A 16,196-nucleotide genomic window follows, 5' to 3' on the forward strand; every position below is an offset into this window, starting at 1 on the left:
TAAAGATGAAAGTATTGGCTTCTAAACTTGTTCTTCTTCTTTGTTATGTCATTTGTGTGTGTGAATTCAGGTGTCTGTCTGCTGTAATCCACACTTGGCTCAGCAGGTGATCATGACTAAAGAAAAAAGGTGTATGGACTGGACCACATGTCAGTCACCCTCTCATCACTATTGACAAACCAATCCTATTTAACACTTGCGTCAGTCTCTGGTAAGCCAGTGCTTACTGAATGAAATTATTTACCCACACTGATAACCTTTATGGGTTCATCCTGTGTTAAACCTGTATGAGGTTGTCCATGTAACCTTTATTATACACCTTAAATTTTATGGCTTGATATAATTTTCAAGTGCCCTTGCATATAGTCCCGATCAAAATTTAAGACCACTTGGAAAAATGGCCAAAAAAAAATCATGTTTTGCATGGTTGGATCTTAACAAGGTTCCAAGTAGAGCTTCAACATGCAACAAGAAGAATTGGGAGTGAGACAAAACATTGTTTTGAGCATGCAATTTATTGAAAACAACACGGAAACAAACAGGCTGATTACAGCTGATCAAAAGTTTAAGACCACATGCCTTTAAAGAGACAAATCTGTGCAAACATGTGGCTTCATTGTAATTTTCTGTCAGGTAGGCACACTGTCATGACAATCTGACAGAAAAGGCAAAATATTTCCCTTTTTAAACGTGGTTGGGTTGTTGAACCTCATAAACGGGGTCTCTCGCAGCACACCATCGCTGGTGAGGTGGGACGCAGTAAGACAGTCATTGGAATTTCTTAAATGATCTTGAGGGTTATGGAACAAAAAACTCAAGTGGAAGACCCCAAAAAATTTCACCAGCACTGAGCTGGAGAATCCAATTGGCTGTCCGTGAAGACATAGGCCGATCTTCTACCCAAATTAAGGCCGTTACTGGTGCCGACTGCAGCACCTTAACCATCGGATGGCATTTGACACTGAAGGGCTTTAAAAACAAAAAACGTCTTCAATGGCCTTGTCTCCTTGAACGCCACAGAACTTACTGTTTGGACTTTCCAAGAGAGCACCAAACATGGGACATTGAAAGGTGGAAGAAAGCTTTATTCTCTGATGAGAAAAAATGTAACCTTGATGGCCCTGATTGTTTCCAACGTTACTGGCATGACAAGTAGATCCCACTACTCAAAACGGCCTACTACGTCAAACAGCCACTGGCTATGTCCAGATGTTGCAGAGAGCATCCCTCATGACTAAGGGCCCTCGTCTGTGTGGTAATGACTGGGTTTTTCAACAGGACAATGCTACAGTAGACAATGCCTGCAGGACGAGGGACTTCTTCCAGGAGAATAACATCACTCTTTTGGACCATCCTGCGTGATCGCCTGATCTAAATCCAATTGAGAACCTTTTCAGATCAATGGCAAGGGAAGTTTACAAAAGTGTACAACAGTTCCAGACCATCTTCCTGTGACCATCTTCACCACTTGCAGAAATGTTCCCACTCACTTCATGGAAATGCTTGCATCAAGCATGCTGCAACAAATTTTTGAAGTGATCAACAATAACAGTGGAGCTACTCATTACTGAGTTCATGTAGGGAACTTGATTTCTGTTTTGGGAGGGTTTACAGGTTTTTTTGGTGGTGTGGTCCTAAAGATCAGCTGTAAAGCAGCCTGTTTCCATTTAAGGGTTGTTTTCAATAAATTGCATGCTCAAATTTTTTTTTTGTCTCATCTCCAATTCTTCTTGTTGCATGTTGAAGCTCTACTTGGAACCTTGTTAAGATCCCACCATGCAAAATAGGATTTTTTTTTTTGCCATTTTTCAAGTGGTCTTAAACTTTTGATTAGGACTGTATGTAGGATGAGCTCACTCTCTCTCTCTTTCCCAACTGGTCCTAGCTGACCCCTCCCTGAGCCTGGTTCTGCTGGAGCCTGGAGGTTTCTTCCTGTTAAAATTGTCACCAAGCGCTTGCGCTAAAGTCTGACTGTTGAGTTTTCTCTGTATTATTTTAGGTTCTTTACCTTACAATACAAGGTTCCTTGAGGCAACTGGTGTTTTGGTGCTATATAAATAAAACTGAATTGAAAATGATTGGATTCAAGAAACGCCCTTTGGCATCAGATTTTAACACATGGAAGGTAGGAACAAGAATAATGGCAAAGTGAAAAACTGTGCAGGGACATAACCAGGGATTTAAAAAAAAACAAAAAAACTCTTGCATAATTAGTAGTAGTACTACATAATTATCTCATTATTAATGCAGGAGTATGCACACACTTGACTATTTACACTAAAAACGAATGACAGTAATAATGGTATTGGATAGTTATTCGTGAATGGTAAATTTGCAGATATAGGAGTCGTTATATGTGGCGTTTTCCTTTAATGGCAGTGCACTGACATTCAGGGAATGACATCATTGCGCTGTGAACACGCACGTCGTTAAGTAACGAGAGGGGGAGACAGACTCGAGCGGAGAACGGCCGTCGTACTGCCGGAGCATCTCAGGGACTATTAACAGGGAGTGCAGTCGACGACTGAGCTAAGAGCTGGGGGTATGAGAGCCACCAGAATCCGCTTCCATCCTCCACTACCCGGGCTCTTGTCCGACTGACAACCATCGGATCAGAACCTTCACCAACCCAGCTCTCGGACGAACCTAATATCGGGTGAGTGCTGGGTCAGGGAACCGGAGAAACCAAGGGGGAAAAGGGGCCAGATTCGGCCGAATCAGACGCTCCTATTCACGGCTTCCAAGAGAGGGGGAGGGGGCGCGTAGTAGGGATCTGCACAGGCTTGTCCAGTGACATACATGGGTGCGGTTATAATATAAAATGTGACGAAGTATAATATTAAATATTATTAGCTTTCTTTATTTTATTTTTTACAGTATTAACGGGGCTACGCGTATCACGGTTCCGTTTACGTATTTATCCTAGCTTACTCTTAGCAGCTAACTCTTAACTAACGTAGCAGCCTAGCGCTGATGTTTTTCACTAACGTTACTCGAAACGTCCTCAAATTATACAGAAACACTCAATAAACACTCAGTAAATACTCAGTAAATCTTAGCAATTTTAAAAAAACGTAACTGAAACTACGGCAGATTTGTTGCTCTTGCCTATTCGCCACTGGCTTGCTACTTGTCAAATTGCAAACAGGAAAGAGAAATGTAGCGTTGCCGTTATAAAAAAAACAAAACAACAACAACATACATTTTTGTTGCAACTTTAGGCGATATTAACACACGCATTCAGCGTGGAGTCTGTAACACGCGAGTTGTTTGTGTAGTAGTGACAGCTGTCCGTGTGCGAGAGGCATAACGTTAGCTCTGTTCTTCGTGTGATTGTGAAATCTTTTGGCTCTGTTACAGTACTTGTTTTGTTTGTTTTAAAAGAGCGATAATCATTTCCAAGTATAGCACTTTTTTAAACATCCATCTAAACGATTACATGTACGGAAAACGCACGATAATTTAACTTCAGATTGAGGTCATTTTAGTGATATATTGTCTGTGTGTGTGATTTTTCAACCACAGTGTACAACATCCTCAGGACATCCTGTCTCAGCAGTCACCACTAAGACTCCCCCCAACCAGCAGATGTGTACTGTACCATCTTAACCAATCCACTCTCGTGTAGACGATTACTACCGTAATAGCACATGGTGTTTTTTCCAGTGCAGTGTGACAGGCTAATTCCACTTGCTTCACTTCACACAAGGCACCTTTGAAACCTCAAATCACAGACTCTTCACGTTACTGCAATAACTGCATTTGCTGTACTAAAGTCTGTCTTAGTCTTTTAGTAGCTCATGAGAAAATATCTCAAATAATATGGGTAGAGTCTTATATTTAGCGTCTTGTGCCACTGTTCCTATATGAAGTAATTAACCATTGGCACTTTCGTTGTACCCTTTAGATGTAACCTTGTGTTAGTGTTCCTCCCTAAATCGGGAGACCTGGCTGCAGCACATGAGACATGAACTCTCACTCTTTAATGACCCAGATCCATCTGCCTCTATCACATCTCCTAGCAGGCTGTCCTCATCAGGTAGAGTTCATCAGGATATGTACGGTATTGTGTATTGTGATGCAGTTGCTGCTGATGAAAAGCAAGGTTCAGTTGATCCATGATGGTGATTCCTGGGTGTTTTTTAGAGCTTGTGTCTGCGTTCCAGCAAAACTAATATGTGGAGTCATTTAAAGTTGGGATTTTATAAAGGTTCTTGAGTTGGCAGATGCAACACAGGGATTGGTGAAGAAGATGCAGGGCGTTCTGTGCTTTGCAAACGTTCGGTTGGAAAGTTGAGGGTTGAAACTCGAAAGCGACAGCATTTTATAAACGAGCGTCAGTGTAATATGATGTTTTGTTGCAGTAGTGTTAAAGGGTGGCGACAGTAGAAATGTCCATGCTGATAAAGTCTGTGCAGCGCTTTGTGGAGTTCATCACACAGAATTGTGTGAGGGCCTTGACATAGATAAAGCCAGTCAGTGGCTGGCTGCTCATGCCTTCACTCGCTTGGCAGTGCCAGCGCAGAACGGCAGAGAGCTTAGTCTTGCTTTTGCAATGGCTGCACAATGTGGCGTGGTGGAGCGAGCACTAAATAAGTGATGATCCTGCTCCGGCATCACGTGCAAATCAGCTCGACACACACGCACACAAAACCCCCCCCAAAAAAGCTGTTTCATTTCCTCGTGTGTGCCAAGTCCGTTGATTCTGGTTCACTCCACTTCCAAGTGGAAACTGGCATTTGTGCATGGCCTCTCTCTCTCTCTCTCTCTCTCTTTTTTTTTTTTCCTGTTTTTCTTTCTCCTCCCTTCCATGTTTTTGCTGATCTCACTGCAGCCGCCTCTCTCTCACCCCTAGCTGCCCTACAAATCTGATCTTGTATTTCTGGGCACCAGACAGCTGTTTGCTGATCAAGTGGCCCTGTTTGGGCCACATTCTGTCTCAAAAACATGTGAACACTTGAGTGCTGAGGGATCGGTACACATCATGTGAGCAGTTGACTGACCCTTGAGGATAAATTCCCTCTTTCTGCCTTTAGGGGAAAGTTCAGGAAATGGTCATGGTTATAGCTGAAGTGGTGAAAGAGGAGCGATGATGCTCAGTTTGTATGTTTGTTGCTTTATTTTAATATCTGTGTTTTCCCACTGTGACAGTGACAAGTTGGAAGCATGGAGCTGAGAGTTGGGAACAAGTACCGGCTCGGGCGAAAGATAGGGAGTGGTTCTTTTGGAGACATTTACCTCGGTAAGTTGAAGCATCCACTTTCTTTTTTCTTTTTTTTTTCTTCAGTTCTTAAACGCTTTACCCAGCTTTCTGCCCGGTGAGGTTCTTTCCACATTAGTGTGTGGAGAGCCTCTCTTTTCAAACTGTGCCATTCCTTTTTTTTCTTTTTTTTTCCTCCTTTATCCGGGGACTGAACTCAGATTTTCCTTTATGCTCATTCGTCTTTGGTCCTCGTACATGCAAAGGTGCAATTGTCTTGACTGCTGTGGGTATTTCTGCACGTGTCTCTTCAGGTGCCAACATCGCCACTGGTGAGGAGGTAGCCATCAAGCTGGAATGTGTGAAGACCAAACACCCACAGCTGCACATTGAAAGCAAGTTCTACAAGATGATGCAAGGAGGAGGTAAGAAATTAGAGCTTGGACATGCTTGTCAAGATTTTTCAACACATTCCTTCTTGAATTTATTGGCCAAGACGGCATAGGAGATGCAAATCCTATGAAATCTGCTAAATGTGTAAAGTGAAGATGACGATAAATGTCCAACCAGCAGTGTGTGCGCCACGATTCGGGGGCTTTGTTCTGATTTGATGTGTCTTCACTAGTGGGCATTCCATCTATAAAGTGGTGTGGCGCAGAGGGAGACTACAATGTGATGGTGATGGAGCTGCTCGGCCCTAGTCTGGAGGACCTCTTCAATTTTTGCTCCCGCAAATTCAGCCTAAAGACTGTCCTGCTTTTGGCTGACCAGATGGTATGCTACGAACCTTTCAGTTAAAGTCAGGGATAATTTTGTGATATGTGTGTTTTGTAATATTGGCCTTTTTGTAGACTGTGCTGGCCTAGATGTTAGATTTTATTGGTGGCTCTCTCTCAAGCACAACTGATCTCACCTTTTGTTCCAGCTGAAGCTTCTCTTTATACATCCTCTGGCACATTTTGCCTTGTTTTCATATCAATGGAATGAGAAAGCCAAGATGTATTGAGGGCACTAAGGGTATGGCTGGCTTTTTAGATGGGATGAGAACACATTTTGTCTACATAGCTTTCATTGCTGGTTGCAGGGATTTTAAAAAAACAAAAAACAAACTCCACAGGAAGTGGTGACGCTCAGTCTGTTGTGGAGATCATTTACACCAGTAGCTTCAGTTAATAGATATTAATTGCATATGCTGGGCAGGAAGTCATAAAGTGTAAAGGACAGCCGGAAGGTGACATGCAGTCTCACGCTGGTTGTTATGACACATTCATAACAACCACAAATTGTGAAATTTTTGGATTCCAGAACTTTTTGTTTTTGCATATTTATATAGTGTTTTGATAGTATATACTCAGAAAAGAAATGGTCATGTGACAATAACTGTTTTTCTGAGTCGGGGAAACTCCACAGGGGCAGTGCTGAACTCATGGGATGTAAAATATAAGATGACTTGTCATGTCCCATTGTAACCTTTGTTTTTACCTAGAGGCTTTTTGTGCTGCTAACATTGTTTCACCACTCTCCCACCTTTCCTCTCCAGATAAGTCGCATTGAGTACATCCATTCCAAGAACTTCATCCATCGAGATGTAAAGCCTGACAACTTCCTGATGGGACTCGGCAAGAAAGGCAACTTGGTGTACATCATTGACTTTGGGCTGGCCAAGAAGTACCGTGATGCCCGCACACACCAGCACATTCCTTACCGGGAGAACAAGAACCTGACGGGCACAGCGCGCTATGCCTCCATCAACACACATCTTGGGATCGGTAAGACTTGGAGGAGACACGTGAGCCTAATTTGCCTGCATTTTAATGAAGGCTTTGGTGTGTTGGATATGAAACCATGGTGTTAAATTTTGCAGAGTACTGCTGTTATTGAGTTATTTAGACATAATCTGAAGCATTTATCTTACAGCTCTGTATTGTGATTAATGTTTCTTACTGATATAGTAGAGAGAGCTTCCCTTAAGCAGAAAGAACTGTATTAAGGTGCCATGTTAGTTCAAGTTCAGAGATTTTCTGATGCACCAGATCTTTCCTTTTAAAATAATCAGTTATATGATTTAAACTGATACAGTCTCTCTGTAATGTTGTTCTTATGCTCGCTGTGGCCCCACAGTGTTTGTGGTCGTGCACCTCTCGAGTACTTAGTGCGCATGCGCCAACCAGCGTGCAGCCTGTTACAGTCGCTCTTGCTTTTCTCTTAGTTTAGCTTTTTTTTTCTACGTATTCTTTTTTTTCCTGACTTGTATTTTCCTCCGTTTTCTATCTCTTACTCAATCATGTGGATTGAGAGAGTTTTTGTTCTTCTGGTGGCCGTGGAACTGTTACTTTTATCAAGGAACGGGACCGCGGCACATCTCCTACACGCACGGACTGTTTACTCCAGAGATCAGCTGATCGCCCTGATGCCGGCCGGTTCGCTGGCCAGGCCCGCAGAAGTACCAGCTGAAATTTGGAGGAAAACACATCGGGGATGCAGAGGTCAAGGACAGAAGAGAAGAAAAAAGGTGACGGTGAGACAGTGGAGGCTCGAAGCGAGGAGGAGGTTTAAACCGTGTCTGCCGTCTATCGTGATGGGTAATGTGCGATCGTTGGCAATTAAAATCGACGAGCTCTCAGCACTGGTACGGAGTCAGAGGGAATACCGAGAGTGTAGCCTGATGTGTTTCACCGAATCATGGATGCACCAGGACATTCCCGATGAGAATGCTTCCGTGGAAGGCTTCCACACTGTTCGGGCGGACAGGGACAGCATCGCTAGCGGTAAGCGGAAAGGAGGTGGGCTTGCTGTTTTAGTTAACCGGTGGTGTAACCCTGCCAACATAACAATCAAAGAAAGGATTTGTTGCCCGGACACTGAACTGTGTGCTGTTGGACTCAGGCCGTATTATTTACCCAGGGAATTCTCTCACGTCATCTTGGTGGCTGTTTATGTTCCCCCCTCTGCTAACCCCACAGCTGCATGTGACACTATCCACTCTGCCATAGCTTGGCTACAGACTCAGCACCCGAGTGCCTTTATTGTGATCTCGGGTGACTTCAACCATGTATCACTGGACAATACACTACCAACATTCAAACAATATGTGGACTGTCCCACCAGGGGAGAGAAAACTTTAGACTTACTGTATGCTAACGTCAAGGATGCATACAGCTCCTCCTCCCTCCCCCCACTTGGTAGGTCAGATCATAACCTGATTCACCTCACCCCCCGCTATGTGCCAATTGTGAGGAGGGAACCTGTGACCACCAGGACTGTCAGGAGGTGGTCAGAGGAGGCCTTAGCAGAACTACAGGGCTGTTTCGAGGTGACCGACTGGGAAACACTCTGTGAGCCTCACGCCGAGGACATCAATGGGCTTACTGAGTGTATCACAAACTACATAACTTTCTGCACCGACTCCATTGTTCCAGCTCAGACTGTTCATTGTTACCCAAATAACAAGCCGTGGGTGACTAAGGACATCAAAGCCCTCCTCAACAACAAGAAGAGGGCTTTCAGAGGGGGCAACAAAGAGGAGGTGAGGAAGATCCAGGTGTTACTAAAGGACAAGATCAGAGAGGCTAAGGACAATTACAGGAGGAAGCTGGAGTGGAAACTCCAGCAGAACAGCATGAGAGAGGTGTGGAGGGGCATGAAGACCATCACTGGATTCAGGCCAACCAACAGCAGGGGAACTGAGGGAGGTGAGAATAGAGCCAATGAGTTGAATCTGTTTTTCAATAGATTCGACACCACAGTGTCTGCTCCCACCCCCACAAGCTCACCTGCAGTCAGCCTGGAATCCAGAACCACACCACTGTGCCAGCCTCTCTCTTCACATGGCGCTGTTGCCTCCTGTGAGATTCCTGACACCCCTCCCCCACCCATCACCTTCACTCAATACCAGGTTGAGATGCAAATGAGGAGACTTCACTCAGGCAAGTCTGCTGGACCAGACGGAGTGAGTCCCCTTGTCCTCAAGACCTGTGCCCCCCAGCTGTGTGGAGTCTTTCATAAACTGTTTATGCTGAGTCTGAGTCTGCAGAGGGTCCCGGTGATGTGGAAGACATCATGCCTCGTCCCTGTACCAAAGACGCCTCGTCCCAGTGGCCCCCAGGATTACAGGCCCGTGGCATTGACCTCCCACATCATGAAGACCCTGGAAAGGCTCATCCTGGACCAGCTGCGACCCATAGTAAGACCACATCTGGATCCCCTTCAGTTCGCTTATCAGCCTCGTCTCGGAACTGAGGACGCCATCATCTACCTGCTCAATCGTGTCTACACCCATCTGGACCAGCCGGCGAGCACTGTGAGGGTCATGTTTTTTGACTTTTCCAGTGCTTTCAACACCATCAGGCCGACCCTCCTGGGTGATAAGTTAGCAGCGATGCAGGTGGATGCTTCTCTGGTGTCCTGGATTGTTGATTACCTGACAGGAAGACCACAATATGTACGTCTCCCACAGTGTGTGTCTGACAAGGTGATCAGCAACACAGGGGCACCACAGGGGACTGTCCTCTCCCCCTTCCTCTTCACCCTCTACACCACAGACTTCAGCCACTGCACAGAGACCTGCCATCTTCAGAAGTTTTCTGATGACTCTGCGGTGGTTGGATGCATCAGCAGGGATGATGAGACAGAGTACCGGGCTGTGGTCGACTCCTTTGTCACGTGGTGTGAGCAGAATCATCTGCAGCTCAACGTGGCAAAGACCAAGGAACTGATCGTGGACTTCAGGAAGACCAGGAAACACTTGACCCCTGTTTCAATTCAGGGGGTCAGTGTTGACATTGTGGAGGACTATAAATACCTTGGAGTACACATTGACAATAAACTGGACTGGGCTAAAAACACCACAGCACTTTACAGGAAGGGCCAGAGTCGTCTCTATTTTTTTGAGGCGACTGAGGTCCTTCAACATCTGCCAGAAAATACTGAGGATTTTCTATGAGTCTGTTGTGGCCAGTGCGATCCTCTATGCTGTTGCATGCTGGGGGAGCAGGCTGAGGGTCGCAGATGCCAACAGACTTAATAAACTAATCCGTAAGGCCAGCAATGTTGTGGGGATGGAGCTGGACTCCCTCAAGGTGGTGTCGGAGAGGCGGATGCTGTCCAAGATAAAGACAATGTTGGATAACACCTCCCACCCACTCCATGACATGCTGGTCAGTCACAGGAGCACGTTCAGTGAGAGACTGAGATTACCGAAAAGCACCACTGAACGACACAGGAAATCTTTCCTGCCTGTGGCCATCTCCCTGTACAACGCATCCACTTAACACACTGTTTGCTGCTACAGCTACACATGTTTCTTTTCCAGCTATTTATTTATGAGTGACTTATGTATGTATGTATGTATGTATGTATATATATGTATATATTGTACTATTCTTAGTTAGTGTATTGTCCGTCTTGTCTTAATGTTGGTTTAAAATGGAGCACTGTAACAAAAAATAATTTCCCCCAGGGATCAATAAAGTATTCTGATTCTGATTTTGTAACCTAGCATGTTGCACTGCAGCCGCTGTAGTATGATCATGTTGATTTTCACTACTATTTTAATGATACTCAAGTACAGAAGCTCAGAGATGCATAGATACACAGGAGCTGTGCAATAGTTTGAAAACTTGAGACTTTGGACAGTGTTCATTGTAAAAAGTTTTCAACAAAGTCCTTGTTTGCAGTTTAACAACTTCTCCCTTATGCTACGGGGCGATCGTGGCTCAAGAGTTGGGAGTTCACCTTGTAATCGGAAGGTTGCCGGTTCGAGCCCCGGCTTGGACAGTCTCAGTCGTTGTGTCCTTGGGCAAGACACTTCACCCGTTGCCTACTGGTGGTGGTCAGAGGGCCCGGTGGCGCCAGTGTCCGGCAGCCTCGCCTCTGTCAGTGCGCCCCAGGGTGGCTGTGGCTACAATGTAGCTTGCCATCACCAGTGTGTGTGAATGGGTGGATGACTGGATGTGCAAAGCGCTTTGGGTCCTTGGGGACTAGTAAAGCGCTTTATAAATACAGGCCATTTTTATGCTATCCAGCTATCTGGTGCTATCGTCTGAGTGGCGATACCTATTGTTCAACAGCTTCCTGTACCCTAATGGAGGGCAAATAGAAATAATTGTGTGATCATGACCAATGGAGACGATATACCTTAAAACGGGTTTATCCTTGTAAATATATTCATCTGCGTACACTTTTTGGTCAGACAGAAGGGAGAGAGGTTCTCACCCATGTGAGATGTGCGGCCATGCACCACTCCAAGATCCTAACTGCGTGCCATTTAAAGCAGATGATGTATGCGACTACCGAATGTTGATTGGTTGACAAGTGGGCAGGAGTATAGTGGGGTGCGACAGTGGAGTTGATCAGGAACGGGAAAATGGCGCAATAAAAAAAAAAAGTAAAAAATCTTTAAGAGTCCTCTGTCCACACTTTAGTATTTTTTTTTTTTCTTCATCTGTTTCACTTCAGCTCATTCAATGCTCTTCTCCGTGGCCGGCTAACGAACCAACAACAACATGAGCAAGAGTGTGTGTGTGTGTGTGTGTGTGTGTGTGTGTGTGTGTGTGTGTGTGTGTCCTCCATCTGACCACAGAGCTCACAGCAGGCAGGTGGGCAGGCTCCACAGTGGAGCTGACAGCAAGTGCACTCTCTCTGTCATAAGGTTTACATTTCATTGAACTGGTGTGACTGTGTTAATGAAGATGTGGTCTCAGTAGCCTTAGACTTGTGACTCAAAGAAATCTCATCAGCTCCACAGCAGATGTAGAGATTTCATCTAAACATTACTTTAAATGTGATTCTTTAGAGCCACTCTATGGCACTCATCTCTTTTTAAACCCTCTAGCACATACCTGGATTTGTGGAATACTTGGAATCTTACAAATTACTATGATCTTTTCCCTTTCACCAAATCGTAACATGATTGAGTTAAAGCACCCAAAAAAAATTTATGTTGTTTGAAGTTCTTCCTTGTGGTTAATATTTCTTCTGTGTAGAAATTTACTGACTCTAGCTCTGTTTTCTGTTTAGTGAAAAGTCCCTCTTATTCAGCCATTTAATTTTGGATGTGCCTCTTCGCTGCGGCATCGTTTTATCATCACTGTATCTGATATATATACAGGCTGTAAAGAAGGAAGAGTTATCTGGGACTGTGGGGATAGGGGGGAAGGGTTCCCGTTGCTTTGTAATTTCATTCTGATGCTCTTTAAACAAATTTACAGGCCTTTTTGTAATGATTGTTATGATGACTAATGATCTTTCTTCCTCTCTCTCATGCGTTCTGTCTACAGAGCAGTCCAGGCGTGATGACCTGGAGTCTCTTGGCTACGTCCTCATGTACTTCAACCTGGGGTCACTCCCGTGGCAGGGCCTCAAGGCTGCCACAAAGAGACAGAAATATGAACGGATCAGCGAGAAGAAAATGTCCACACCCATTGAAGTTCTTTGCAAAGGATACCCATGTAAGTGAGGCTCACAGGGCGCCTCTGCGTACTACACATACCTCTGAAATTATTTTAAGATGTTGTATTGTATTTTCTCAGTATGAAATTGAATGCTAACAATTATCTAATCACACAAAGTTTACCGCTACAGTGAACTTTCTGTTCTACTCTCATTATTTTTATTTACCCTCTTACAGCTGAGTTCTCCACATACCTGAACTTTTGCCGCTCACTCCGTTTTGATGACAAACCAGACTACTCCTACCTTCGACAGCTCTTCAGGAATCTGTTCCACCGACAGGGCTTCTCTTACGATTATGTCTTTGACTGGAACATGCTCAAATTTGTAAGTTTATATCTACAGTTTCTAACTTGAACTTTGATTTGTATTTTCACCACATTATAATACGGCTACCTGTCAGTAGTTAGGCTTGAATGTGGCTTATCTCATCTAAAAGGGTGCCAGTCGGACAGCTGAGGATGGGGATAGGGAGAGGAGGACTGCGGATGAGAGAGATGAGCGGATCGGAGGAGTCCCTAGGGGGTCTGCATCACGAGGCCTCCCTCCAGGTCCAAATCCTGGAGCTCCCAACAGAGTCAGGAACGGCCCTGAGCAAGCCATTTCTAACCCTGCCTCTCGGGTCCAGCAGTCTGGTGAGTTTTCAGCCAACTGCTGCATTACAAGAAAAAAAGAGGAAACAGAATAAGACGGACACCAGAGTATTTTTCTTTTTTCTTGAATATTTTTATCTAATCTAGGCGTTTTTTTATTGTGTTTTAGGTAACACGTCACCACGTGCAATTTCTCGTGCAGAGCGAGAGAGGAAGGTGAGCATGCGGCTCCACCGTGGTGCTCCTGCCAACGTATCATCCTCTGACCTCACAGCCCGCCACGACCAATCGAGAATTTCTACGTCACAGGTGAGAAAAGGCCCTGGGGTTGATCAGGTAACCCACAAGGCTGGTGATGATAATAATTTGTTTTGCTTGTTTTTTTACCTCTACATTTTTATTCTTGAGCCCTACTAAAGTAGCTTTGTTTGATTCTTATACTGGGACTTTTTGCAACATCTGTGTTCATCCACAGTCTGTAATTAGCCATTTTAGTTCCGTTCGGTTAAAGATTTCTTCTTTTAGGCTTAGCTCTGGCATCATAAACCTCTAAGAGTAGATAGCAGAGTGTTTAAAGTAGTCTGAAGCTTGAGCTTTTGACTCAGGCCTGATTATTTAAATAATATATATAATGCCACTTTGTACAGCATTGATTCGTCTAAACTGGAGTCGCCAAACTTCGACATTGAGAGAGACATTTTAGCCCCTCCTACTTAACAGAAGAAAAAACGGCATACAAGGGTGACAGAAGGTTAGACTTTGGGGGTAGGACAGGCAGATAGATGACTGATGTAATTGGGAGAGGATAAATTAATACATGGTATGTAGGGCTGCAAGGATTCGCCCATATATGTTTTTGTAACTGCAATACACTACAGGACGCTATGGTGTAGTATCGCCTATACTGTCTGCCAAGACTGCACTCAATACTAACGAAGAAGAACAGCAAGGACAGAACGAGATTTAAAAAAAATACGAAAGCATTAACATTGTAATTAGCTTGCAAAGTTATCAGTGTTGTTTGAACTGTATCTAATGGGGTTAGGACATGATTCAGTGTGGGATAATTTTGTCGTGTGTGTGTGTGTGTGTGTGTGTGTGTGTGTGTGTGTGTGTGTGTGTGTGTGTGTGTGTGTGTGTGTGTGTGTGTGTGTGTGTGTGTGTGTGTGTGTGTGTGTGTGAAAGAGAAAGAGAGCTGTAATTGCTGACTCTTTATCTTGAATCTGTACTGTCCTCTGCAGGTCAGCGTGCCATTTGAGCACATGGGAAAATAGAATTTTCCAGCTCTGCATGCAAGTAAAACTGACAGGTGAGGTGTAGCGTGGTTTTTGTTTTGTTTAGTTTTTTTAAATATTTGCTATTTATCTGTAAATTTCTTCTTTAATGACAATACATCTCTTGTTTCAGGGCTTCAAGGTATAGTTGTTGCTACAGTTTATTTTCCTTCATTCTTACTTTGTTCTAAGAAAAGATGATTGCAAATGGACACATGGGTCTTTGGAAAAGGACTGTAACTCTTTCAGGATCCAGGAAAATACACGAAGGTATCCAGCAATTTTTTTTATTTTATTTTTTTTTACTTTTTTTTTTTTCTGCTTCTTCCTTCCTTCTCCATGAACTTTCTTTACTGAACCCTGGATTATCACTACCACAATACAAATGACAAAGCTGCACCTTGACAGTTGCTCATACCTGCCCTCCTCTTCCTCAAAACATTCCCTCAGCATTCTGAAAAATGTGAAGAACTGTTGGCATCAAAGGAGCAGAAGGGTATCCGGGACATGCATGTGTTTAATCAAAGGTTGATTATAAGCTGACATTATTTTCCCCCCAAAAAATGTATTTTTCAATTTAGACACAGCAAAAACATCTTTTGATTTTCATAATGACATTGGAGTACTCTCCTGTTCTTAAAGGGGGCCTCTTATGCTCGTTTCCTGCTCCATATTTGAATTCTTTGAGCCTACTAATAGAAGTAGCTTTGCATGATTCACAGTTTATAATAATCCATGTTTGTCTTACACTGGGTCTTGCAGCCTCTTTGTTCATCTCTTCCCTGAACGGCTTCCCCCTCTAAGTCAACTTTTCTGTTTCTGCCAAACATAACAACTTTATTAGGATATGCCCTCTCTATGACATCACAAAGAGCCAAGACTAGAGAGAAACTGTCTGAAATTGGGCATTCAGAGCAGTCTGAAGCCAAAACATTTAGCTCATGGATTACTTATACAGGGAAACTACATACAGACTATGGAAGAAAATGAAGCATAATAGGTCCCCTTTACTGTTTGTTTTTAATAACCTCTTAAATAAATATAAATAAATGGAGACATGTAGGTCAGGTGATAGAAGGCAAAATGAAGAGTAACTTTGAAAAAGGAATAGTAAGTGATGTTTTTAGCTGCTGTAATGTTTCTGGTGAAGTAGCATTTGGTGATTGCTTGTCCTTCATCCCTTTTGTGATTACTTGCTGCCCCTCAAAACGTAGCCATGGAAGTCTTCGCCACCCCTTACTTGCCTGTTTTGAATCTTTTTTTCTTTTAAAAATGTTAGTGGAAATGGTAAAGAATGACGGTAGATGACAAAAAAAATTAAAAAAAATAAAGACAGAACTCTGAAGTCTTGAGGGAAGCTCCTCAGGAAATTTTCAGCAAACTGATTATATTCGACCAGAGACCACAGCTGCCTACTTTGGCTAACAAAAAGTGGCTGCAATTTTTATGATAGTTCTTAACATGACCTTTTTTTATTCTTTTATTATTGAAGGTAATAGGGGGTACTGGGCAGGCTCCTTCAACATTTGGGATCACATTTCAGGGTGCGGTCTGGGAGGGGGGGCATCCAGTAATATACTATAACTATACTTTTTTTTTTTTTTCCCACACCCAAGTTTGTTTACTCCACTGTAAATATTTTTTTATTTCAATGTAAAGCCAAATGTGGTAATTTTTGTT

At 43.6% G+C, this 16,196-nt stretch overlaps 1 protein-coding gene across 1 annotated transcript; it reads left to right on the top strand.

The window, feature by feature from the left end:
- Nucleotides 1–2,379: 2,379 nt before the first annotated feature.
- On the top strand, nt 2,380–16,152 carry LOC113021177 (casein kinase I). The gene is made up of 11 exons (XM_026165669.1): nt 2,380–2,656; nt 5,152–5,242; nt 5,515–5,625; nt 5,826–5,974; nt 6,741–6,969; nt 12,478–12,648; nt 12,828–12,976; nt 13,089–13,284; nt 13,412–13,551; nt 14,484–14,551; nt 14,650–16,152. The coding sequence occupies exons 2-10, from the start codon at nt 5,167–5,169 to the stop codon at nt 14,514–14,516; spliced, it is 1,254 nt and encodes a 417-aa protein (XP_026021454.1). The 5' UTR covers nt 2,380–2,656; nt 5,152–5,166; the 3' UTR covers nt 14,517–14,551; nt 14,650–16,152.
- The last annotated feature ends 44 nt before the right edge of the window (nt 16,153–16,196 follow it).

Source organism: Astatotilapia calliptera, chromosome 4 (genome assembly GCF_900246225.1).
Source record: "Astatotilapia calliptera chromosome 4, fAstCal1.2, whole genome shotgun sequence".
Lineage (NCBI taxonomy): Eukaryota > Metazoa > Chordata > Actinopteri > Cichliformes > Cichlidae > Astatotilapia > Astatotilapia calliptera.